At 36.9% G+C, this 27,583-nt stretch overlaps 3 protein-coding genes and 1 pseudogene across 3 annotated transcripts in view; all 4 read right to left on the minus strand.

Annotated features, from left to right (window-relative positions):
- Window positions 1-2,878: 2,878 nt before the first annotated feature.
- Window positions 2,879-8,765, minus strand: LOC147293024 (26S proteasome non-ATPase regulatory subunit 12 homolog A-like). Its single transcript, XM_086230355.1, has 12 exons — window positions 8,618-8,765; window positions 8,338-8,529; window positions 7,765-7,872; window positions 7,562-7,666; window positions 7,393-7,449; window positions 7,073-7,269; window positions 5,690-5,789; window positions 5,510-5,622; window positions 5,249-5,402; window positions 5,085-5,162; window positions 3,334-3,577; window positions 2,879-3,221 (listed from the first exon to the last, which is right to left on the minus strand). The coding sequence occupies exons 1-11, from the start codon at window positions 8,618-8,620 to the stop codon at window positions 3,359-3,361; spliced, it is 1,326 nt and encodes a 441-aa protein (XP_086086481.1). The 5' UTR covers window positions 8,621-8,765; the 3' UTR covers window positions 2,879-3,221; window positions 3,334-3,358.
- The window catches only part of LOC147293023 (26S proteasome non-ATPase regulatory subunit 12 homolog A-like), a 45,146-nt gene continuing 20,441 nt past the window's right edge, over window positions 2,879-27,583 (minus strand). Inside the window, exon 13 of the mRNA XM_086230352.1 lies at window positions 2,879-3,221. The gene's annotated coding sequence lies outside the window, so the exon portion shown is untranslated. The remainder of the gene's footprint in view (window positions 3,222-27,583) is intronic.
- On the minus strand, window positions 20,785-21,353 carry LOC147293025 (uncharacterized). Its single transcript, XM_086230990.1, has 2 exons — window positions 21,312-21,353; window positions 20,785-21,222 (listed from the first exon to the last, which is right to left on the minus strand). The coding sequence occupies exon 2, from the start codon at window positions 21,214-21,216 to the stop codon at window positions 20,785-20,787; it is 432 nt and encodes a 143-aa protein (XP_086087116.1). The 5' UTR covers window positions 21,217-21,222; window positions 21,312-21,353.
- Window positions 22,783-26,517, minus strand: LOC147293026 (uncharacterized; annotated as a pseudogene).

The raw sequence follows: 27,583 nt of genomic DNA on the forward strand, positions 1-27,583 counted from the left end.
TTCAATCTTTTATTTGTAGAATACGATGTGATCGTGTACTCAAGTAATCGAGTGAGTATTGCTTGTTTGTAGATTCTTATTTTCTTTTATTTATTATTACTTTCTTGACTTAAGTGACTAGTTTATGGCTCATTAATGCATAAGTTTCACACATGGGAATTTCATTGTATACAACCTTTTTGGGGGTGTGTCGGGTCAATCCTGTTGACTTTGACTTTTGTTTGACCTAGGTTGACTGAGGAGTTTTTGTATGTAATTTGATAAATAATTATCAACTTGGGCCTAATTTAATAAATGGAATAGTAACACACCTTCCGACGGGCTCACAAGTCATCGTGATGCGCACTGCTATTGACTCTGCCTGCCCATACTTCTAAGGGTAGTTCGGTATTTTAAACAGGCTTATTCTCTTCAGTTGGTTTGGGGTTGAGGCATCACTGGTGATGATCGACTTAAGATTAATTGCAGAGGATGCCGGCTGCCACGAGCTCAATTTCCTCTAGGCTCAATTTTGGGGCGTGACAAACACGAGAGTAGGTATATGGGTGCTTGCTGGGAAACACTTTCACTGAACTTGACTGAACAGAGAATCCTACATTGAGGTTTACAATATGTCAAGTAGGAGTTTTTGAGGATATGATAGATAGTCCTTAGACCTAAGATACCACCGAGGTCTTGTGTGTGTGTTTCAATATACTTTAACTACATAAATGGACCAACGCAATTAAGCACGGGTTACATATATAGGTTGTGTGTTGTGTGAAGATTTTCTTTGATTCCTGTGAGAAGATTTTCTTTGATTCGTCCATTTGCAGTTCATACATCCTCCATTTGCCTTACTAGCAAGGATGTAGGCAACAAATGAGCCATTTGTTTGTTGTTGCCATCATCAAGTTTATTGGTTATCAAGGGTGCATATGGGTGTCCATCTGCCATGATGACCAGTTCGGCCAGTGTTACGCCTCTCTCCGAAATTTCCTTCCAAATTCTTCGTGTAAAGTCTCAGTGTGTTTATATGTACCATATACTACCAAAATCCGCTAAGTCATGTCCCAACGATTATAGCCTAAAAACGTTTGGACCACGTGGACGATAGAGATATGTTATAATTTTGACCTTTTTACTGGATTAAAAATACGGGTGTGCCACTAATTGGGCTTACGGCCCAATATTGGAAAAGGAATGTGTTATGGGCCTTAGTTTTCGGTGTTTTAGGCCCAATTAACTTCCTTCTAAGACGATTGTTCAACCAAGTAGGAACCGAACTTGGTTCAGACTCTTTTCTTGCCTAGTCTGGCTAGGACTTCATTGATCTAAACAGATGGTGATAGCATGTGTAAAAATTCTAAGGATCACAAGTTAAAAATGAAATGGTCTTGGAAAAAAATAGAATTGCTTACAAACAAAAGTGAAACTAATATCATCCACACTTGGTCGATATACTATAGTGGTTCTTACCACAAATCTAGCCATCACTGTGTAGGAAACCCGAAAATGAATATACAATTACAATAAGAGACATTTTCATTGATATAGTAATCGATACCAAAGCTTAAAACAGTGCCTTGGAAATGCTAAACTACATAAAGAAGAAAATTACGTAAAGGTTGCTAAAAGAACACTTAGCTTTCTAAAAAACTAAATGGCACTTATGCTTAGAGCAATGAAAAGTACATTTAGAGCCGGTATGAGTTTTGAGAGCGTATGGGCATTATTCTGAGAGAGATCCTTTTGTATTTCTTGAAGCTGCTATATTTAGGAGAGGCTTCTTCATCCTCAAGTTTTTCTCCTTCTAAATGTGTGATGCATATAGGGTGATGAAAGAACGGTACGAATTCTTACGATGTGATAACTGCACGACTAGTGACCGTTATTTGCTGAGCTGACATTTTTTAGAAATAGTTGTCGGTCGAAGTCTTTTTTCTCTGTTCATATCCATCGACCTTGTGTCTTTGGTTGTTCGCCGAAGTCTTTTGTCTTTGGTGGTCAACTTTTATGCTCAAACCCTTTTTTTTTTTTTTGTTCTTGGGTTTGATAGGGATGCATGTCCTGCGTCCCCTTCTCTAGGGGGTCCAAACAGGCGGTTATTGGTTAGGACACCGACATTGTGGGTGGGTGGGTGGGTGGGAGGAAAGAGAAATGAGGCTTGGGTGGGTTTTTGGACCTTTTGGTTGAACAATCTTTTTTTTTTTTTTTTGTTTTATTTTTAATTTAAGTGCAAAATATATATTTTCACCATTAAAAAAAAAAATTAAATGTAGATGGGTGGGAGGAAGAAGACACGGGGATTGGGTGAGATTTGTTGATTGTTTTTTTTTTAATTGACTTAATTAAGTGTAGAATATATATATATATAATTTTTCATTAAAAAAAATTATATAGAAATACTTTTTCAATTTACTAAAAGAGATTTTGTTCTTAAATTCTATTCAAGATGAAATAGAAAATTTAGAGAAAAAAAAAAGTTTATAGTTTAACAGAAAAGTTGACGTAACTACCACATTATATGGTGGCTAATTTTTATGAGTGATATTTATGCAAAGCCGATATGGTATATGTGGAAAAAGGCCTTAGTTAATTAAGATACTGACCAAAATAGCCCTAAAAAAATCACGTGAGTAGCATATAATTATTTTAACAGAAAATATGACTTGAGTTACGACTTGACAGATGGGCCACTTTGTCACAACATTAAGTTCAGGATGTAAGTGAATAAAAATTCATGTACTTGACGCAAGCCCATTTTTCCCAGACAGCTGAAACTGCTCCTAATGCAGTTTGAATGGCAATGGATAACCATTGGTAGACTAATTAAGACACCAGTTACATGGTAGGTAATCATTGCTCTGAAATCATGTTATGAATATAACCAGATCAATTAAAAGCACAAAGCTACAGCCTACACGAAATAATATTGAAATATTAGGCCGGGGCCATGTGGAACATAAAGAATCTTAAACAAGGCCAAAGACTAAATAAACAAGTGAAGCACCCAATTTCTTTCCAGTGCCAGAAACAAATCCCATCCAGGTTTCCTTTGGTTTACCTACTAGAGCAAGGTATCTTCCAGTAGCATACAACAATCTTTTGGTTCTAAGCATATTAGTAGCAAAACAAATAACTGGATACATATGGCTGATCAACCCAGTCATTCGAAGATTTAAACCAATCGCTTGAATCTGAAAACTCCTTTTAGTCCATGAAACAAAGATTAGGCCTACCTGCAAGCATGGTTCAAAAGCATCATTGGAACCAAAACAAATGGGACTTATTTCTATTTCCATTTTAGTTTTTTAAACCAAAATAAGCATGTCGTACACAGATGACTTGTACCTGAAATTTGTGACATTAATTCTTCTCAAACCTTCAAAGCAGCCTTGTGAACCATGGTTTCTTTGTGTATTTGGTGGCAGCTCTTCTCAACAAGATCAAGCAGTTTCTCCAGGTTCATAGCCCACGAATTAAGAACATTGTTGCTGTCCTTTGCAGCTTGGAAACATATTATTCCTACTGGCCTGTCAATTTTGGCCACCAGTGCCTTAGACACAACCATATCTGAAAGATGCTTCTCAGCTTCCTGAATAAAAGGAGACAAAAACTATAGCTAAAACTATAATGAAAAAAGATGCAGAATTCAAATAATTCCAGCCATGGCATCCAAAAACTATTAGTTTTTTGACTGAGCTTAGAGATTAATAAAGTAGGCAGCATGCCAAAAAGGAACTTAAGAAAGTGAAATACTAAAGCCAATCATGAAACATACATTCCCACACCCTCCGGCTTTTATTCCTTTTACCCTTTCTAACCAATGTTACATGAATCATGGGTCGATTTAGTACATGGTATGAGTATAAAGTACAATACTCTCTCCAGTACATGGTGCAATGGGGTAACCTTAGTTGATATGGTGTTTTGGGTTGTGGTTTTTGGAACTCTTATACAGATCACTTTCATTATTATATATGACTATGTATAATTATACATTTACTTACAAATAGTCAAGTTCTTTTTTATTTTATACTTGTTTATATTTATATAATAAAACAAAAAAAATCATTTACCAATCCAATAAACTTTCACAACTAATCGACGTTACTTATGAATTTAAATATCACCAAAATATAGAAATAAAGTATGAGAAATAGAGGAAGAAAAGCAAAGAAACAAAATTGTGGGGAAGGAAGACGGATTGCACCAATTATGGGGAAGGATCCAATTCAACAAAAGTGTGACAGCAAAAGAAATAGAGAAAGAAACGCAAAGAAACAACTGTGGGGAAGGAAGACGGATTGCACAAGAGCTGGGAGTTTTATTACTCATTTTCATTGTTCTATTACTAAAACAAAATGACATGAACACATACTAAAACTAAATGACATGAACATAAGCTAAAACAAAACATCATGAACATATACACAAACTAAGTAGTTGTACATACCTACAAGTCAATCTATGAAACGTGTAAGACGGGAACTGGAAAGCATAGACTGACTTCTGAAGGGTTGTTTTGAAAATTGGAAAGTAATTATACTTTATTGGTATCTTACTATCTTGGTGTCCTAAATATATGTGGCGTTCAAATTCCTTCCAAATTAAATTTTATACAGCTGTCATTAAATGACAAAAAAAAAGAAAAAGAAAAAAAAAAGAAAAGGGGGAGGCGGCACATAACTACTGTCTATCCCACTTTCTTGCAGTTCCAAAATCTTCCCAATGTCTCCACGACAAACCGGCAACGATGATTGTCTATCTAAGTAACATGCTTTTCCAAAGAGTATTCTTCCTAATTTGGGGCTGTCAATTTGGCCAATATAGAATGAACACACATGTATATTGGGGTCATGCAACCAAGATCAGGATTCATATAGAGGACCTTCAATCCCAATAACTCTGTGCAAACCCCTTTTCCACTCCCATGTTAAATTTTGAAAATAAACAAACTAGAGCAAAATAGGACAAACTATCCAAACACACTCACCTGGAGTGCATGACACTATAGAATGTGCATATGCACTTCTAAACAATATAATTCATTGTAAAAAAAAAAAAATGTTAGTGACATATACAAATTAGCATCAACAAACCTGGATGCTTAGACACAGCAGCTCTGCAAGTCTCTTCAAGGTAATCCTTGAGTAGTACTTTGAAACAACAAGAATGTTCTGCAAAAGCATCACATGTCATCAAAAGAAATTGCTAATAACACAGCTAAGTAGAGAGAAGATAAGGATGTCTCAGAAAAGCATACATGTTCAATTATTCTCTGCCTTAGATCTTCAGCTGCTTTGTCACCCAAAGAGCCTCCAAGCATGTTCTTCTCATTCTCAAACTCATCCTTGAATGTATTCCAGAGTGTTGTCCATTGTATGACCTCCATAGTTACTACCTGTTTCAACAGCAACCTACAGCAGAATAACAAAGGTAGGCCTCATATGTCATACTAAGAGCATGTATTAAATATGTGATCCAATAAAGGGAGATGTGCACCGAATGCTAATGTTGAATATACCTAAAATATGGAATCTCAGACAGATTCTTATCCTCCAGGGTGGAATTAAGAAGGCTTGACTGCATTGGATCATATGGTGCCAGAACCAAGTACCAACAAATTTTCCTCAAGACCTACATGAAGAAAATATCAGCAAAGCTCAACAGAATTCAGGAGACATAAAATAAATTAGAGGTTTACCGGGATCCACTGAGCTGGATTCTCTCTAACAGAAGGAATCTCATATATAGCCTTGTAGCAACGGCAAATCTCAAGGTAATCATTGTTTTGAAAATAATACCTACAAAAGCAATAAGAAAACAGCATCAATAATCCACTTCCTTTCACCAACAAAGCAAGAAAACACTCGTAAACTGAGGCATCCTCAATTCAGACGCTTTTACAAGGACCACTTAAAAATTAAACTAACAAGAACCTCATAGCACCAGTTCGAACTCATGCAAAATATTGCAATCAACATTGAAATGGTTTTCATAGGTCTGTTTTTTTTTTTTTGTTGGGTTTGCATAGGTCATGTTCCGTTCTTTAAGTGATTTGTGATTGTCATTACTTGGACGACCTAAACAATGCAGAACAAGAGATATAGGAGTTTCAAGGACAGAAGCTTTTCCAAATCCAAGAAACAAAGAGCACCATCCACTTGTTGCTAGATAGCACGCAGTTTACTCATATATATATTTTGAATATTTAACTATGTCAATAGGTTATTTGTTAAGTAATCCAACATATGATGTTGTTTCGTAAGAATTTTAATTATTTTTACTGCCTACCAATTTACGCATTCTTTAGAAGCTATTCAACTTCTAGCATCTCAAAACAAGAAACATGAATTCATGGATCTCATACTTAAATCTTAGAGAGAAAAAATCATTAATGCTATTCATTAAATACATCACTTAATAAACTAGTCACTGATGATCACTATTTCACGACATTAAATATGTTATTTAGGTAGTGTTTATTTTTCAGAAACACATTCTATGAATTTCATATTCATTCTTTGGAATGAAGTTTTTAGAAATCCATGGAATCCAACATTTCCATTCCAGTGTTTAGAAATTCTTTTATTATAACACCAATGAAATTTTATATTTTGAAATAAAAAATATAAGGGTATGGTCAACATTAAAATTTAATTAAAAGTTCAAACCAGGGAATGGAAATGGGATACCCACCCCTTCCTTTGGGAATGCAAAACCTCCATTTTGTCAGTTTTGGATACCCATCAGAAAGGCAAGCCAATACCCATTTCCCTTACCAAACACGGGAAAGAAATCCCATACCCATCCAAAGTGGCAAAAGAGTGAAACAAACACTGCTTTAGAGCTTTTGAGAAAATTTTGCATTTCTTCTCAACACCCTATTAACAGCATTTCAAAAGATACATAATGTGCAGACTATTTCTTAGTATCTAAATCATACTTGAATATATAAGAATCTAATGTCTGATGAAACCTCAAGAAATCTAAATAAGGTAGTCAAGCTTTAGCAAACTGTATGAAAATAATTGAGACAAATACATAAGAACAAAAACATAGAAAAGGGAAAAAGACACCGAAATACCGTATCATTAATTCGTAGTAGATTCGCTTCAACTCCAAGAGCGATGGTATATCAGCAGGAGCTTCTTCAACAACATTGTCACCTTCTTTAGGCTTTTTCTTTTCCTTCGATGTATCAATATCAAAAACTCTTGGACTAATCTTCCTCGATAGTATTTGAGCACGAACATAATCTTGACGGTCTAAGCACAAACGAACCTGCAAAATTTAACATCCGCAGAATTGACTCAATGAGAATCATAACTAAAATCTAAAAATTTGTGCTTGTAATGAATGAGTAGCGAATTTAATGAGTAATTTAGAAGGGAATTAGACCCATACTTGTTCAAGAATGAATGCGATCTTCTCAGTTTTTGCCATAGCACCAAAAGTTTCCACCTGTAAAACTTAATGATTAAAAATGAGTGCTAGGAAATGTTTTCTTCATTTTTTTTGTGTGTGTGTGTGTTGGGTTGGGGGGGGTTCCAAAAATGATAATTTCCATACTGACCGCAATTTCTTGCATCAAATCAGCAGCTTCAGCAATAAGCCCTTGCTCTTCCTTAATCTTTGCAAGTCTTTTGATTAATCGAGCTCTCTCAATTTCAACATATATCTAAACAACCATAGAGCTCATGAAGATTTTAAAATATATATAAGGCCAAATTACATAATTTGAAAGGAGGGAGTTCAAGCTTTATAGAAAATGTTTACCTTCCCAGCCGAAATATTATTAAGTGTTTTAATAAGCTCGCTACGAGTTTCAAGATCTGGTGTCTGATCAATATATTGCATTGCTTGCTGGACCATAGCAGTTACAGCCTGCACAGAAACAGACAGCTCATGAGAAAAAACAATCAAAGAACATTACTTATATGAATATACTAGAATTATCCATGAAAAGTAGAAAAATACATTCATATTAACTAAGATGTTCACCACACAAATCCCAATATAGAAATACTGGACACACTTGATTAATAATAGGACAAAGCACAAAGATAAAATGCATTCCAAAGCCCTCTTCAGCAAAAATATCAATATTATACCAAGAGATGAAAGATATGTATTTACAGAAATAAATACACATATACACAGAGCTTTTTCTTCTTTGAAATTAAAGAGTACAAAATCATAGAAATCCTAACAACAACAGTGAATTTGCTCTTCCATAAGGGCAAGAGATACCAAATAACTCTAAACATAATCTGTAAAATTCACATGAACTAAAATATATATATATATATATATACATAATTAAGGGTCCAATATTTACTAAATGGGTACCTGCTTCAGCTGACCACGGCGTTTGGACAAGACAAGAATCTGATCATTAAGGGTCTTCCAAGCACCCGCTTTGAAGCAGAGCTCAAGAATGTCAGTGGCCGCCTTCTTGGTTCCCGTCACGTCACCGGAGAGCCTCATCTGCTTCTCTACACTGAGCAATTGCTCTATTTGGGCATCTAAATTGCCTCCTTCCTGAGAATTCCACAATTTCACAAGAACCATAACAATTCAGGATCTACAGCAACAATTATTGACAAACTAGGGTTTTGAATTGGCTTACCATTGTTGAACCCTAGAGCCCTTCTGGTATGGAAGCAAGATAGAGAGAGAGAGAGAGAGAGAGAGCGAGAGAGAGAGAGAGAGAGTGGTGTTGGGCGGATTTGAGATTGGTGAATTTGAGAGACACAGACTAGACGCCACGCACAAGTAGTGGGGAGGAGTATGAACAGTTTTCGGTAATTAAAGAGTAATTAAGTACTTTTACATAAACTTTTGGTTGAATTTTAAGGATGTAATAAAATGGGCTAATAGTTTTCCATTTAGGTTATTTAGTTTAACAATATACTGATTAAAGTTTTATGACTTTTAAAATTTTAACTAAAATTCAATAATATTGTAATTATTCAATATTATATAATATTAGTTTATTAGTTTCAAATTTTTTACACATACCAGGTGTCGAGCCTTTGACGATCATTTTCGAGTGTTCGGCAATACATATTTACTTATTCTGAAGTTCTAGTTTGTCGGCTTTATAAGTTTTTGACTCTGAGATTTTGAGTTAAAACCTAACATGCAGCTTCTATAAACCTTATTTTATACCCTAAGAAGATATGAAGTGAATTCGTACTTTATATCCTTAAAAAATAAAAAATAATGACATATTTCTTTGACTAGACAATGGTTAAAAAGCTTTATTTATAAAAATAAAGACTTTATTTTGGAAAAAAAATCATAAGATTTTTTTTGTAAATAAGAAATGTTAGAAGAACTAAACTCTAATTTTCAATAGTTTTTAAAGAGTTCAAAATTTGATTAGTTTTCCAATTTTCTCAAACATGATTGCCCAGAGAATGAGGGTTATGTTTCGAAGTTGAGGGTCGAAGGGGATGTGGGTGTATAATACGTTCCTTTTTTTTTATAGAAATTGAAAAATTAGTATGATAACGATATGTATAGGATTGAAAATTAGTTTATATATCGCATCCAAAAATACATAATTACATGTTTTTTCCCCATGAATACATAACTACATTTAAATCTAAAAAGTATGTTCAGAATTAAAACAAAGGTTATCTTGTGTTTGAATACGAAATTTGAAGATGAAATTTTGGGTCAATTTGGAATTTACAAATCCCTTTTACTTAAGATACAATTTTAGTGGAATTTGAGAGTTCCAAAATCCCATCTCAAAATTCCACGTAAATAGATGTCATTTTAGAATTCCTCCTAAAATGACTTTGTTAAAAATTAAACAAAAAATCACGGGTCCTAAGACTTGGGACCAGGGACTTGGATCTTGAATCTGGCACCCGGCACTAGGCACCCAAGACCCGGCACCGGCACTTGGACTCAGCATCCGAACCTAGACTTGGCACTCGGCACCCAGCATTGGGACCCAGCACACGAGACCCGGACCCAGCACCCAGCATCTGGGACCTGACACCCAGTAATGAATACCCAGACTCGGCAGCACCTAGCACCCTATGCCGGGCACTCGAACCCAAGACCCAAGATGCGAACCTAGACTTGATCTTGGATGCTATCATTTTCAAACCTCATAATTTTAAATAACTTAACCAAACAAGTTACTTTGCAAATTCCATCACTTAAAATGGCTTCATTTGACATCCCATCGCTTTAAAATTCCTTGAAATTTCAAAGTTCTTCATCCAAACACAGCCTTAAGGCTAAAACATAAAATAGGCTATAGCCTAGAAGGAACAAAAATAATAAATCAGACTAGTTTTTAGTAGGCTGATTGATCAGGGCTTTTTTTTTTTTAATAAAATATTGTCATTATCTGTTAGTGATAACCAATAATCATTGTTACTAAGTAATAGCTCAAAGATCACATGATAGTATTCCTAAAGGATTAAATTAATCTAGTTAATTAAAACAATAATCAATAAAGGGTGCTGCTATTTAGACCTAATTAATTTACTTTCTCACCACCATACTCTTTACACCCAACTCTAAAATTAAAATTTTAAAAATTTATTACTACACCTAATAACTTTTCCAAAAACATCCTTATTGATACCCAACAAACACACTTAACACTAACTCAACCTATTCCTTTCTATACCCAACAAACAAACCCAATACTAGGGGCGGGCACGGGACCGGGGGGGGGGGGGGACGAGACTAACCTCATCTCGTTCCCATCTCATGCTTTAGATTCGGGATTGGTACAGGACGAAGGTGGGCGTTTTGGAGCTCTGGTACCGTCTCGTCCCGGACCAAACCAATTCGGTACGGGTTCGGTACCCACCCGATCCCAGACAAAAAGAATAAAAGAAGAAAAATAAGTGGCTGGGAAAGTGGCCAGACGGCGAGGTGGGTGACTGGGCTGGGTCGCGCGCGGACTAGAAGTGGTTGGGTGGCTCGAGTTTAAGGTGGCTAGGTGGCTGGCCAGGTGCTGGTCGCGAGAGAGAGATGGAGGAAGTGAGAAGGAAGAGAAAGGAAGAAAGAAGAAAAGAAAGTGAGGGCATGAGTTGGAGAGAGAAGGAAAGGAGAAAGGAGAAGAAGGAAGAAAAAGGAAGTCACGGGTTAGGTAGAGAGAGAGAGTTTTAAAATTTTAAATAATAATTAAATGGTTGGAGAGAGAGAAAAAAAAAGTTTTAAAATTCAAAATAATAAATAAAATATAATTTGGGACGAGATGATTTTCAAACATCAGAACTGTTCTCGTCCCATTTAAGAACGGGATGAGACGGGATCGGGACGGGATGAAGGAACAAAATTTTGGGACGGGATTGACCGGGACAGAACGAAATGAAACGGGACGATTTCGGTATTTCCGGTATTAATGCCCACCCCTACCCAACACATCACCACCACCACCCAATGCCAACACCATAATCACAACCATAAGGGCTGGGTCGGTGTTGGTAACCGAATCGAGGGGCAACGACCGACCACCGAACCGCCACCGACGGAATGGCCAACTTTGCAACCTCCACCGCTATCGACATGGTCGATTACCGACAGCTTCGGAAGCACTAATTTTTGGTCGGTGTGGTTGGTAACCGAACGCTAGAACTCCACTTCTTCTATCGCACCAGCAACCCAAGATTGTTGTCGTCTCTGCCTACATATTCATCGATCTACCGGAAGAAGAAGAATTTGCAGAAGAAGAAGAAGAATTTGCATAAGAAGAAGAAGAATTTACAGAGGAAGAAGAAGAATTTGCATAATAAGGTGTCGGTCGGTGTTGGCAAACTGACGGTTCAGACTTTTCATGCCACCACCGCCAACCGACATTGACTTGTCAATTAAGCGTCGGCCAACATTTTTGCGATTGCGGTTGCGTTGGTGGCGGTTGCGATTGTGGTTGATCAGCATTCCAACCTAGCCCTAACAACCACCTAACAACCACTCCTTCTACTAATTTCTCTTCTTTTTTTTTTCTCCTACAAATAGATTTAATAAAAAAAAAAAAAACATCCCCATGATATGCGCACAAAACTACCCCCTCCTCCTTTTCTTTCTCTTTTTCTTTCCTTATTCTTCCTTCTTTTTTCTTCTTTTTATTCTTAATTTATATTTTTTGTAAAAACTCCCCAAGAGATTTCCTCCTACCCACCTACCCAACAATATGGAGCCTCCCCGGGCCAATCTAGAAGTCTGCGATGTTGCCTAGTTTGTGTCATCTCTCTCTATCTCTCTCTCTCTTTCTCTCTCTCTCTCTCATTTCTCTCTTTATTCCTCTCTTTGGTCTGCTACAATGGAGGCCAAATCAGATTGGCTTATATTTTTTTTTTTTACGACAAGAAGAAGAAGAAGGTCGAACCACCAATCCACCACCCTTGCTTTGGTGGTTTTGCAAATACAAAAAGGAAGAGAGTGAGGAGAGGGAGGGAGGGAGGAAGAGAGTGAGGAGAGGGAGGGAGGGAGGAAGAGAGTGAGGAGAGGGAGGGAGGGAGGGAGGGAGGTGAGAGAGAGAGAGAGAGAGAGAGAGAGAGAGAGAGAGAAAAAAAGAAAGGGGGATGGAGGGCTTCCAGTCTTATCCGCTGTCGGCGGTGAGGTGAAGGCAGGGAGGGGCTGTTAGCGGGCTGCAAGTAGGGATGGACGATGGGTTTGACTGAAATGCATGAGTTTTTTTTAATAAGTTAGTATGTCATGATTGGTCAATTTACATTATGGTAGAATATGAAATTACATTCTTATTAAAATATTGGGGCTATTAATAAATTAATTGGGGCTAAATAACAGCATCCATTAATAAAATTCATTTATGCGAATTTAGCTAATATCTCATAACATACGTATAGATTGTACCAATTGGTACATATATGTAAAACTGTCAGTTCAACAATTTATTGGGTTATTAACAATCCAACAATCCTAGAAAAAAGTTGTAACAAATTTTAGAATGCCCAATGACAGAGGAAAAGATTCATAACATGTGATGACATGCCTATTTTTCATTCAACTTTCAAGTCAACAACAACAATTTATTGAAAAATTAGGCCAGGGTCTTCTTAAGATATGGGAATAAGAGGCTGAATTGGCTTACCATTGTTAATGATTGAGTGATGAATGAAACCCTAGCATAGCTCTTATAGTATGAGAGAGTGTCATACTTGAAACGGGTGTACACGACATTATTGATGTAAATAGTCCTTTTAAATAGTATAAAAAGTAAAATAAAAATTAAAGGCTTGGACACTAAATTATAGTAGTAAAAGGGATATGAAGAAAAAAATCCAAGGGACATGCAATTTGAAAGAGGACAAAACCATTAAAGGAAATCCAATATCGTCATATTTTTTAGAGTAAACAAATTTAATCTCGAGTTCATGAATGAGAAATCAAAACCACACAAAAACCTTAATTGAAACCCAAGCATATTGTTAGCCAAAAGTAAAACTATAGGCAAATTGAGACACAATAAGAAATCGTAAAAGAATATAAAAAGAAAGTATACCAAATGCGGGAACCAATTGGGCCCTCTTTCGCCTCCTTCCAAACTAATATTAGTGAAAGATAAAAAAATTGGAGAGAGTTGCTCAATACTCAAGACTCAAGAGAGAGAAACATGAATGCCCTAAGAGAGAGTGAGGGATATGTTTTGAAGTCGAGGGCCGAAAGGGACCTATAAAATAAGTTCACAATATATTTTCCCTTAAAAAATGTTTGGCCTCGTTTGGTTGACAATCATTTCAGTGTATCGTATTACTATGGTAACGATAAGTATGTATCTAGGATTGAAAACTCATTTAGAATATTGCATAATTGCATTTGCATCCAAAAATACATAATTACAACTCTTTTTTTCTTGCTAGGAAAACATAATTACATTTAAATCCAAAATGTATGTTCATGAAAAAAAAAAATGTTGTTTTAAGGCTAAAATAGAAAATAGGCTATTAGCCCAAAAGAAAAGAAAATGATATGTTGGACTATTTTTTAGCGGGCAGATTGATTGGCATCTTTTAAAAAAAAAAATATATATAGATATATATATATATATTGTCACTATCCATTAGTGATAACTCATAGTCATTGTTACTAAGTAACAACTCAAAGATCACATGATTGTAATGACAACTTAAGGATTAAATTAATCTAGTCAACTCAATAACTAATAAATTATTATTAAAAATACTATTTGTAATCATAATTTCTTGCAAATATAAATACGACAAGAAAAGTGTACAAAATATTTGATATTTGTATTTACAATTTTGAGGTTACAATCTCTATGTGTCTATTCTTTACAAGAATATTCATCTGATTCGATCTTCGAAGTTGTGCTTGATCCAAGGGTGATGAACACTTGTTCTTGAATCGAACGGTTGAATCTAGCTTTGAGTCTTCTTGAACGGTTGAAGCTTGATCAAGGGCCGTTGAGGCTTGATCTTGATCAATCTTTGACCATGAGGTGTGTCACATGGTAATGGTTCTTCGGCTTTGGTGGTGAAAGAATCGGCACGTGTGTATTGTGCTTGTTGATTCTCGACGAGCTTGATGAAGAACTTTGAGTGTTTGAGTGTTTGAGTGTTTGTCTTTTGGTCAGAGAGTTTGTTTGATATTTTTTGCCAAAAGTCTGGAGGTCCTTTCTTCTGAACTAGGAGCCTGTATTTATAGGCAAGAGAGAGGAATTAATTTTCACGATTTAAATCCCTTGATTTGTGGGATTAAACCTTGATTGTGGAATTAATTCTTGATTTAATTTAAATTGGGCTAATTGAATTAATTTAGTTTATGATTTAAATAAATGTCATTGATTGAGAATATTTGGTCAATCAATGCCATTAATTTAGGCAATTAATTAATTAATTAAGGACAATTTATTCCTTAATTTAGCCTTTAACTTGAATTGAATGATGGGCTTCCCAGATGTCGGCACATGTCATCTTTGGTAGCCCAATTTATCTTGATGAGTCACATGACACGTGTACTTGTGTGGAGCTTAGCTATAGATTGCACCAGTCATCTTTGGCCAGTCAAATCATGAAATTTGCAATTTTTACCAATTTAATTTTATCAAAATTTCGGTGTCTACATTATTATAATTAATTATTGTATATGAAATTTCTAATATGTATACAAGTTATCATAGAACCAATCTTAATATGCTCGGTTCGTTTTACCAAACACAAACCCGAGGAGAGGCTAATCACGTTCGACCTGAGGGTCATTAAATACCAACAATATTCTTATATTGTTTGTCCAACTTCTCTCTCCAATCCTTCATATTACAACTCCGAAATGTCGTAGCTCTCGCCCATCCTTGAGATCGAGATGTAGTTGGTGAATGAAAGTCCTTTACCAAAAAAATGACCGTACACTCCTTCCCCCTTTCTCGATGGCCTAAATAGAGGGCATTCGCAACTGATTCCTGTGTGGTCTCTGATTTTGTTACAATCACGATGAATTATGGAGGGAGAGCTTAGTTTTAGATTGCTCGATCTCCACTTGATTGGTAGCATCTCTTGATCGCTGGGACCGATATGAAGTCGCAAAACATAGTGCTAAAAACTCTCCCTCGACTTTTCCTTAGCCTTTTTTTTTTTTTTTTTTTTCAACTTTGCTTTGTACAGTTTGGATGTGTTTGGTTGAAAATCATAGTATCTTCGACCTAAAAGAATAATCCTCAATTGTAAACTATTTTAGCTGGCATTGAAATGACCCCCTTTGTCTTGGCTGAAAAATACAGTACTCTTAGTCTGAAATTAGAATAATCCTCAGCTGCAAGTCATCATATTAATCAAAAATAAGATTGGAGGACGAGAATCATTAAATCCTTCGACACTCCCATGAGTATTCTGAAATATAACTCCCATGTCTTGGTCATTTAATTCTAAGTTGAATTAACAATATGGCGACTGCCACGTATCCAAAACTTCTAAGCCTTATTTTGGGACGCAACACGTATGGCTACCCATGGATCAACCCTCTGAGCTCCTGAACAACTATTGTGGTACAAACTGTGCCCTGCTAGACCGACTACCTCATCTCTCAGAGTCTTGTGTGAAGATTTTCTTCGATTCATCCATTCACGGTTCGAACATCCTTCATTTGCCTTACTAGCCAGAATGTAGGCAACAGAGGATCCATTTGGTTGTTGTTGCCATCATCAGGTTCATTGGTTTTCAAGGGTGCATCTAGGTGTCCATCTACCATGGTGGCAAGTTTGGCCAAGGTTACGCCTCTCACTGATTCCTTCCAAATTCTTTGTTTAAAGCCTCGGCGTATTTCTACCATACATTAAACAAAATTGACTTAGTCAGGTCTCAGCGAGTGTGCCAATTTATGTAATAGCCTAAAAACATCTTAGTTATGTGGGAGGCTGAGATTTGCTATAATTGTGGACTTTTTTACTAGGTTAAAATATGGGTGTGCCATCGATTAGGCTTGTTCCCCAATATCCAAAAAGGTATGCATCAATTAAGGGCCTTGGTTTTCGGTTTTTTGGGCTCGAGTGACTTCCTTCTAAGATGACCGTTTGATCGAGTAGGAACCGAACTCGGTCTGGAATCTTTTCTTGCCTGATTTGGCTAGGACTTCACTAATCTAAATAAATGGAGATGGCAAATGTAAATTTGAAGGATTAGACTATGGGTTGCAAATGAAATGGACATAAATAAAAATAAAATACCTTAAAAACAAAATCGAAACTAATCTCATCCACACTTAGTCGATATATATACTATAGTGGTTGTTACCACAAATATAGCCATCACTGTGTAGGAAACCCGAAAATAAAGATACAATTGCAAAAAGAAACATTTTCATTAATAAGGAAATCAATACCAAAGCTTAAAACTAAGCCTTAGCAAAGCTAAACTACATAAAGAAGAAAATTACCTAAAAGTTGCTAAGAGAACACTTAGCTTTCTAAAAACCTACACGACACTTTTGCTTAAAGAAATGAAAAATACATTTAGAGTAGGTCTGAATTTTTACAGCTGAATGCATGATGCGTGTAGGGTGATGAGAGAATGGTACAAATTCATACGATTTGACAGCTGCACGACTAGTAACTATTAGCTTTTGGTGAGCTGGCATTCTCCAGTTAAAGTTGTCGGTCAAAGCCTTTTTTCTTGGTTCATGTCCATCGGCCTTGTGTCTTTGGTTGCCCATCAAAGTTTTTTGTCTTTGGCCATCAACTTTTATGTTCTTTTGGACATTTTTTTTTTCTTAGCTCCTTTGGGCTGGATTGGGCAACGTGTGTTCTATCCTCAACCTCTACTTTTCTTTGTTTTTCTTTTTTATTAATGTAATGTTTGTATATTAACAATTTTCTAAGACAAAGCATGTGTATGTAAGTTTCTAGATAGGTTAGAGTTTTTGGGCAACGAGATCAAGATCATGTCAAGAGAAGTTTGAAGTGTAGCATGTTAATCAAGGTTCAATATCGAGGAAAATTTTGAAAGGTATGATTCGATATTCAATCCATTTAGGAAAGGTAATTTGACTTAGAGAACGGTACATTCATTCTATATGGTTAGATTCATATGCATATGTGTTTATCTTTGTTTGTATGTGTATTGGTTGTTAAAAATGTTTTTGGAATAAAAAAAAGTTCGAACTTTAGGTTTAAATGTTTTTTGAGACCAGAGGATTGATCTTATCCTTGGGAATATCGAATCTTCAGAAGTTGAGTTTTTCAATTTTTGTCTATAGGATCGATCATATGCTTGGTAAGGTCGAATCGATCCTATGATTTCAAACATTTTTTATTATTTGTACGATCGATCCCGCAAAACGTTTTTAGGTTTTTCACTTTTCCTAGTATGAGTTTTTCAAGGTTTTCATTCCTAACTCATCTCTAATTAATCTTCCATATGGGGTCTATGACTTATTTTAGTGCTGATTTTATCTTCTTAGCATATATTTATAGTGCTTTTTGTACAATTAGTTACACAATATTTTCTCATCAAGGAATTTTCTTTTCTTTTATATAAAGTAAACCAGATTTAATTATTCTTAATTTTAACAGCATCCAGCTTTAAGAAACCGAGTTATTTACGAGATAAGCTGCACAGTTTGAGAAGTTCATGATAAGTTACTTACAAGTTATTCTTTGGAATGCATCCAATCTAAGTATACGCGGTCTTGGAGGATTTACAAACATTTAATTTCTTAGGTTCACCGAAGAGATAGGCGCCTGAGTGGCCCAAAATTTCTCATATTCTAAGAATTAAGTGTAATTTTAATTCTTTCTCAAATTAGTAATATGTGATTTGTTCTGATCTCTCCCACTTTCATTTAGTTTATTTAGAGAAAGACTATATTAAACTGGTGACTGAAACCATTTATCTTTTCGATCTTTTTTTGGCCATTTGAAACCATTTATCTTTAGTTACATGTTATGTGTTCATCTTGTTTATTTTTCATTAACTCTGTGTAATAAGTGCAAACTCAGTCTAGGTACTTCAGTTCCCTTTCCCCTGCATCACACTGCATTTTTGGCTATTTAATTGGTGACAGTGATCATGAGAATTACCCTAAAAATCATATATTAAATTTCCATATCATCATAAGAATTGATCAATTACTGGCTTCTTTTGTTCCAAATATTCATGGAAATCATTTTCTATTGATATACTTGATTTGTATGTATTCATAGGGTTAGCTCGAGTCCTTATCATTTGGGATTTTTTTGTGTCGTTCTCAAGCTAGTCAGCTAGCCTCTCATTTTGAGATCATGTTCCTTTCTAAATTAAGCTCTTGTATGATGCTTAGAATTTTATTTGTTATTAAAATGCATATACATATGTTCTAAGGCATGTTGGACCCGTTTGTTATGGCACAGATACCCATTTGTTAGAAGGCAATGCTTCTCGGTATCTGTGAGTTCTTTACCACACTTCTTGGTAGACCACTTATTTAAGGTAATCTGTAGTCTAAATGGAAATTCTTTTTATTTGTAAATTTCAGAATTTCTATTTTTGATTTTTGGTTTGGTGGGCTGTGGTAGGAGAGGAGAGAGAGAGAGAGAGAGAGAGAGAGAGAGAGAGAGAGAGAGAGAGAGAGAGAGAGAGAGAGAGTTTATGGGTTTGCAAGTTCACTGAACTTTCGAGTGGATAAACAGGCCTTTACATCTTTTGACAACTGGTTTTAAAACTAACCACTTTTGCAGGTACACCTATTGAGTATTGAGGCTGACCACGTACTTGCATTTGTTGGGAAATTTGGAAGGAGCAGGAGCACTGCAAAGTTATATACCAGCATATCCCTAATTGATACCAGGACGACTCCTCCAGACAGTGCATAACTCTCATACCAGAACTAGGGCCTCTCATTGGTGTTGGCCTCTGGCCGGCAACTTCTTTAATTAAAGATAAACTTAGATGGCTCTTAGCATGATAGCTTCCTTGCTGGAGGAATTGGAGCACTGGTTCGTGATGACAAAGGCTTGTTATTTACATCTATGTTTTATGCTTTCATACTAGCTAATTTGGTGTTTCTTAGTCTTCCTAGCTGGTCGATTTCTTTCAATTCTTATGCTCATGTTTTGTGGACTCTAGTTGTATGGGCTTTGTCTCCCTTTTGATCGTTTTATTGAAGTATCCTTCAGACCGAAAAAAAAAAAATAAAAAAATAAAAAAATAAAACAGTGAAACCCTTGGAAAGATCGAACAGTCCTTGGTTTAGTGATCGTGTACTACAAGACTCATGATCACTTCTTTGTAGAAGTAAGGATTTGTCCCTACTGAACAAATGATTCAAGGCTTAAAGGACGCAAATGACTGTTATGGAAATTGAGGGACCAAAATAAAATGAAAAATGGTTACAAGACCATAGCTGTAATTTTTCCTCTTTTTTATCTATATCTACATCTAATCTATTTTTACTATTATAAAACCATAAGAATGATTTAGTTAAAAATATTGCCTAATAGGCCTCACCAAATATGGGATTGCCTAAAATACTCTTCATTCCACAAAACAATCACATAAAAACAACTTAATAAATAAAGGTATAGTTGTAAAATATAACTATTAAAATAATATTTAAAAAATAAAAAAAGACACCCCACCACCTTACACTACAAGAAAAAAGGGTTTGGGAGAGGAACGGAATTCGTCGCCCAAAGTAGAGTTTCGTCGCCCAAAGGTTTGGGCGACGAAACTGATTCGTCGAGCATTTGGACGCCTAAAATGTGACGCCCAAGAGTTTGGGCGACGAACCCATAAATTTCGTCGCCCAAAGACACCTGGAGCGACGAATTTTTTTTGTCTCCTAAAACATAAAATTCGTCGCCCAAAGCATGTTTAGGCGACGGAAAAATTTCGTCGCCCAAAGATGGTTTGGGCGACGAACACCCTTATTCGTCGCCCAAACATGCTTTGGGCGACGAAATTATCCGTCGCCTAAACATGATTTGGGAGAGGAATAACTAATTTTCTCGCTGGAACGTGCTTTGGGCGACGGACAAATTTCGTCGCCCAAACATTCTTTGGGCGACGAATAAATGTGTTCGTCGCCCAAATCCTCTTTGGGCGACGAAATTTTTCCGTCGCCTAAACATGCTTTGGGCGACGAATAAGGGTGTTCGTCGCCCAAACCCTCTTTGGGCGACGAAATTTGTCCGTCGCCCAAACGTATTTTATTTAAAAAAATTTTTTTTATTTAAATTATATATATGAATTTAATATTTAAAAAAAAAATCTTTATTCAAAAACTATATAAAACAAAATGAATAAATTTATATATCCAAACTATCCATACAAAGTAGAAACAATTTAATTAATACATACATACAAATAACTAATGGCCCCCTAGGTCAGTAGCATCATCGACACCGGTGGAGGAGTCTGGCCTGCACTGGTCAATGTTGGGCGGCAGCACAAACCCAGGTACAATCCTGGCCAACTGGCCAAACATCTGCTGCATCTGCTGCACCTTACTCGTCTGCTCCGCATATGCCGCTCTCGATTCTTCTAGCTGACCCTTCAACAACTGCACTTCAGTGGTCAGGTTGACTATATCTGCAGATGGCTGAGATGAAGACCCGGCGCTGAGATCACGAACCCGACCCGCTCCCATTCCGCGTATCTCCCTACCACCCCTAACACCCAGTGTCTCCGTCATAATACGAAGACCGGCATCGGGATCGGGGACTGAGATCGACTCCAACGGAGTGTCCGGAGGGTACTGGCTGGCCACCTCCTCCAAATAACTCGCCTTCTTGGCGAGCATCTCAGCCTTCAAAATATTATACACAAGTTAGGAATTAAGAAATCAAATACAAAAATTTAAATTTGTGAAATAAAACTAAAATATAAAAAACTAACGTGCTTCGCCTTGCCCTTGTCGTTGCCGGGTCGGGCATAAACATCCCCGTAATTGTCGACCTCCGGAAATTGCGAACCAGCCTGAAAAAGAATGTAATGTTGACAAAAACTCAAACAATACTAAGGAATATATATATATATATATTAAATTAAATAATAGTGCACCTGACTATACGACTCCACCCGGTATGAGAAGGGCATGGAACCACCATGATGATCAATCCTTGCGGGCGCTTTCCGGTTCTGAAGATTGGCATTCGACTTCCTCTGTTAAATATTAAGCAAATTGGAAATGCACATATTAGTGTATACACAATAAAGGAATAACATAAGAAAAAATAATTTTGAAGTCCTAAAATGATATAACATACCAAAAATTCCGGACTCTGAAAATGAGTGCACAACCACTGCCACTGATCAAGCCGAGCTGCCATCTCCGGAGGAGGGCTGGCCAATGCCTCATCTGCCGATCCAAACATGTTATATTCTCTGTGCAGCTCGTGCTTCCATTGTGCGTACACTTTTCTCAATAACTTCTCCATATACCTAGCCACATCCGGATCCTCCATCCGAATGTCATAGTTTACCTGAAAAAAATGCAATTATCAAATTGTTAGAAATGATCAAATTAATCATTTTATATTAATCGAAATATACTCACAGAAATGGAGCCCATAATGCTCCTCTTGATGGCGTCATCAACCTTTTCCCAACTGGGGAAAAGCATGGGGCATTCACCACGGATAATCGATCCGACAAAGGAAGCGAAAGTACTATGGACCTCCTTGCTCGGTCGTAGGTGACCTTGCTCAAGAACGATTCGAATCCTCTCGTTCGTCGTGCGAGTGATTCGCGACGCCTTCAACCCTCTACTTATCCCCCTCGTGGTTTTGGTACCTAGAAAAGCAAATATAACATATTAATTTCACAGTAATCTTATAACATCTAAATAAAATTAAACATAAACACAAGTGATGTGAAAACATTTTTCTTACTCTCTGATGATGAGGCAGTACGAGTGGATGATGCAACATTATTATATGCACCATAACGGTGACCCCGTCGGGCCCTCCGTGCCGACTGAATCGCAGACCCAGTACTAGATGAGAGATCTGGGGATATCGCCGGGGTCGAGTCGCCCTGGGCTATGAGGTCGGGCTGTACTGCAGGGGCGGGCTGGGCTGCAGGGGCGGGCTGGGCTGCAGGGGCGGACATAGATGCTGAAGTGGACCTCCGAGATCCACCCCTGTTCGAGATCAAACTCATCTGCACAATTCAATAAATATTTATGTTAGTAAAAAAGAAAACTAAAGTAATAACTTACTAATCTGAATCATCATTATCACTTACTAATATGAATCACCATTATCAATTACTAATCTGAATCACCACTAGAAATACTCATTTCATCATCATCATCATCGATACCATCAACATCATCATCTTCATATTCATCTTCATCTTCATCTTCATCTTCATCATCTTCATCATCATCATCATCATCATCATCATCGATGAAATCATTAACATCAATTCGGGGAAGTGGCCCAAGATCAATTGATAAGGCATCGATCTCAATTGGAGGAACGTCATGTATCTCGACTTGTTGTATGATAACATCATTGTTGTATGGATTAGGTATGGTCGAAGATGAATCCTCTTGATAGGCCACGTCATCCTGATTTTCTTTTTCCGGAATATCCCATATATTTCGATTCTGAATCATCTGAGCTACTTTCCAACCCACACCCGCCTTAGGATCATCCAGATAACATACTGGTTTTGCCATTGTGGCAAGAATAAATGGATCATTCTCATACCATCGAGTGTTTGTATTCACAGATATTAAGTCGTAATCGAGTTTAATACTGTTGTTCCTATTCGGGTCTGTATTAAACCAATGACACTTAAATAACACAACTTGAAAGCGATGCGAGTACAAGACTTGATGTACACTCGTCAGCTTGTCGTAGAAATCAACCGTGCCAGTGTCCAAGTTCTCTACACAAACCCCGCTATTTTGAGTGCTCAAGATGGCATCTCGTTCTACAGTTAAAAACTTGACTCCATTCACATTACATCCAGAAAACGTTTCAACCCATTGAATACCACTCGCCAAACTCATTAACTCCTTGTATAACGGCGAATTATCATCAGTCAGCTTTTCCATCTGTTAAAAGACAATGGAATTAATATATTACAAAAAATTTACAAACACATGAACGAACTGATCATTATTGTCAGTAATCACTTACATGTTCCTTAAACCATTTAGGAAACAATTCCCGATGCTTTTTCTGTACACGTTCCATGTCCCATCTTGGATAGTCGCGCTTCATTAGTTCCTCATGCTCAATGCGTAAAGAGTCAACTTCTTCGCAATTGTTGAGTATGAACCAATGAGCCACCTCCATATCGTGTTTCGAGAATTCAACAGCTGATTTAGGGGCTTCGCCAAATGGTCGTGTAATTTGAGAAAAGACAGAAAGTGTCTCATTTTTTTCACCACTGTCGTCGTTGCGTTGGGGGCGATTGAATGACGTCTCAACACTGCTGAGGTACATTGCACAGTACGTGATGGATTCATTTGCAATGTATGCCTCTGCTATGGAGCCTTCGGGGCGTGCCCGGTTTCGGACGTACCTTTTGTAATTACCCAACATTCTGCAAATGTAATTACATAGTGAGAAAACTTTTATGAGTAACATAGAGCTGAACTTGGAGAATAGTAATGAAATAGTTTAGAAATTGTTACCTTTCTATTGGGTACATCCACCGATAACTGACCGGCCCAGCAAGAATTGCCTCTTGCGGTAAATGTATCATTAAATGAATCATTATATCAAAAAAGGCCGGTGGAAATATTTGTTCAAATTTGCATAGGATGTACACAATCTCATCTTTCAATTTTGACATGTCCAACACGCGCAACGTCTTAGCGCAGATATGCTGAAAGAACCTCGACAACCCAACAATCGGTTCAACCACATCTTCGGGCAAAAACTTTCGAATACCCACCGGAAGCAGACGTTGCAATAAAACATGACAATCATGACTTTTCAAGCCCAAAATTTTTCCAGAGTCGATTTTCACATTTCGAGAGATATTGGCCGCGTATCCATCTGGAAATTTAACCGATGCAAGAAACTTTAAGAATTCTTTCTTGTCCACAGGCTTCATGGTATAAAATGGATGTTTCTTTATCATTTTATCACCCTTCTTCGTTAACCACAAATGTTTCCTGATGCCCATTTCTTGCAAATCTTGTCGAGCCTTAATTGTGTCCTTTGATTTTCCCTCAATGCCCAAGATTGTCCCCACCAAACTTTCGCACACGTTCTTCTCAATATGCATTACATCGAGATTGTGCCTGATTTTCAACTTGGACCAATACTCCAACTCGAAGAATATCGACTTGTTTGTCCAATTTAGATGTGCAGGTGACCTTGGCATATTTCGTTCTTTGTTAGAGGGATGTTTACCAATCCGGCCAAATTCTAAGTTATTCAACTGCCTAAAGATGTCATCACCAGATAATTCTTTAGGTTTCACGCCCATCTCCTTTTTTCCGTCAAAGGCCTTCTTACTGTGACGCTATTTATGATCCCCCGGCAACCATCTTCGGTGGCCCATATAACATACTTTACCACCGTGCCAAGCGGAAGTTATATCTTTATTACAAATAGGACATGCCATATAACCCTTGGTGCTCCAGCTTGATAAATTCCCATAAGCTGGGAAATCATTTATTGTCCACATGACTGCCGCACGCAAGGAAAACATTGTTTCGGTGGACTTATCATATGTCGGCACACCATTTTGCCACAATTCTTTCAGCTCATCAATCAACGGCCGCAAATATACATCGATCTCCTTGCCAGGGGATTGCGGTCCTGGAATTAATAGCGTCATAATTGTGAATTCTTTTTTCATGCATTTCCAGGGAGGCAAATTATAAGGAACCACGACCACTGGCCAAGTGCTGTGAGATGTGCTCATATTTCCGAATGGATTAAATCCATCAGTAGCAAGTCCTAATCTGACATTTCGTGCATCTGCTGCAAAATCCGGATATATCTTGTCAAATTCTTTCCATGCGCTTCCGTCTGCAGGATGTCTCATCACATCATCCTCAACCCGCTTATCTTTGTGCCACCTCATGTCACTTGCAGTATGTGTCGACATGTACAATCGTTGCAACCTTGGCTTAAGTGGGAAATAATGCAACACCTTTTGCGGAATCTGTTTCTTTCTCTCTACAGACTTGTTCTTATATCTCGGTTCATTGCACACAGGGCATTTATCCTTCCCTTGGTGTTCTTTGTAAAACAATACACAATCATTCTTGCATGCATGAATCTTTTCATATCCCAAACCGAGATCTTTCAACACCTTATTCGCAAGATAATGGGTTTCAGGTATATGATTGTTCTTTGGAAGCATTCGTTTCAAAATCCCCATCAACTGATCATAACTTCGATTCGAATGTTGATTAAGTACTTTCCAATGCATTAACTCCACAACAGCAGTTAGCACTGAGAACTCTTCACAACCAGAGTACAATTCCCGCTGAGCTTGTTTCAACAATCTCTCGTACTTATCAAACTCTTCTCTTTGGACTTCGGGCAACCCATCATCTTGATCCATATTATCGCTCTCTGTATCATCCTGACTGACTTCGTGATCTAGCGATGCATATGGATAAGCATCGTTTATTATGCCCATCACTTGGTCATTATCATCAGCAACAGATTCAGTAGGCTGCAGAATTGTTCGGGTCTCCGAGGACGTCGAAGCATAAACTCTCGGTTCACCATGATAATACCATGTCGTATAGTTGTGTGACATCCCATATCTCACCAAATGAATTCTGACTTCACGCACTGTCTTCCATAAAGAGTTGTTACAATTCCGGCACGGACACCTTATATTATTCTGAGCATTGACATGTTCCTGTGCAACTTGGATAAATGACTCGATCCCATACAAATATTCATCACTAACACGATTCGTATTACGTATCCACTGTCGGTCCATGATGCCTGTTTCCATATTACACGACAATTAGAAAACGATGCGTCACCATTCTTCGTCTCCTTATGCCTCCGGTAAGGGCCCTATCCCATTCGAGAATGCACATATGTGTCGTGGTTGTTGGCTCACACGACGTAGTTTCGATCTGGGAAAATTTCGGCAGCATCTCCCTATGGTTCTCCAAGTGCACGACGTAGATATTTAAAACAAATATCTAGTATGCACTCGAAGAACACATAAGGAGATGTTGCCGAAATTTTCTCAGATCAAAACCACATCACATGAACCGCTAACCACAACACATAATTGTGCACTCCCAAACTGTCCATGGGTAATTTGGACAATTCAAGAATCATATTGGGGCGCAGTCACGCCAAGCGCCCATGCGCGCGTCCAATAGACTCTCGAACGGGTCTAAGGTGAATTTAAATTTAGTGTACAAAGTTATCCACTGATAACTTCGCACGACTAGTTAAATGTACAAAGTTATCGATTGATAACTTCGCACAAGCGCTTCGTGCCACATGACCTCACCCAGTACTCGAGGAGTGCTGGACTACGTCATCGAAAATTTTGCAATTACAACTAAACTAAATGTAACATACAAACTAAATTATAATTAATCTAACAATATACATATAAGCATACAAACAAACTATTAAATTTTAGCATATAAAAACATACAAATTAATTAATTAATTTTAACATACAAACTAATTCACTCAAAAATTTAATACAATTATATATGAAATATTAAATACTAAATCATACAAAAACTTAACTAAAAGATAGATTAAACACATACCTCACCAAAAATGCAATTATCCTTCACAACAAATGCAACACTATCCTTCCTTCACCAAAAAAATAAATCATTGTCAAATATGAGCCCAACATCAATCTAAATTCAAATTTCACAACAAAACCACTAAATTAAAAAAACCCACAACATTAACTAATTACCACTAAAATCAGAAATTTCACAATCAATTTATGCAAAATCCACAATAAGTACAAAATCCACAATATTAGAAAACATAAAAAACAGAAAATACCATAAAAAATAGAAAATATAAAATAAAAAATAGAAAATACCATAAAAAACAGAAAATACCAATAAAAAACAGAAAATACCATAAAAAACAGAAAATACCAAAAAAAAAAAAAAAAAACAGAAAATACCATAAATTCAAAAAAAAAAAAAAAAAAAAAAAAAAAAACCTGTTCTGTACGTGTTG

Source organism: Dryas octopetala, chromosome 2, assembly GCF_963921425.1.
Source record: "Dryas octopetala chromosome 2, drDryOcto1.1, whole genome shotgun sequence".
Taxonomy (NCBI): Eukaryota; Viridiplantae; Streptophyta; class Magnoliopsida; order Rosales; family Rosaceae; genus Dryas; species Dryas octopetala.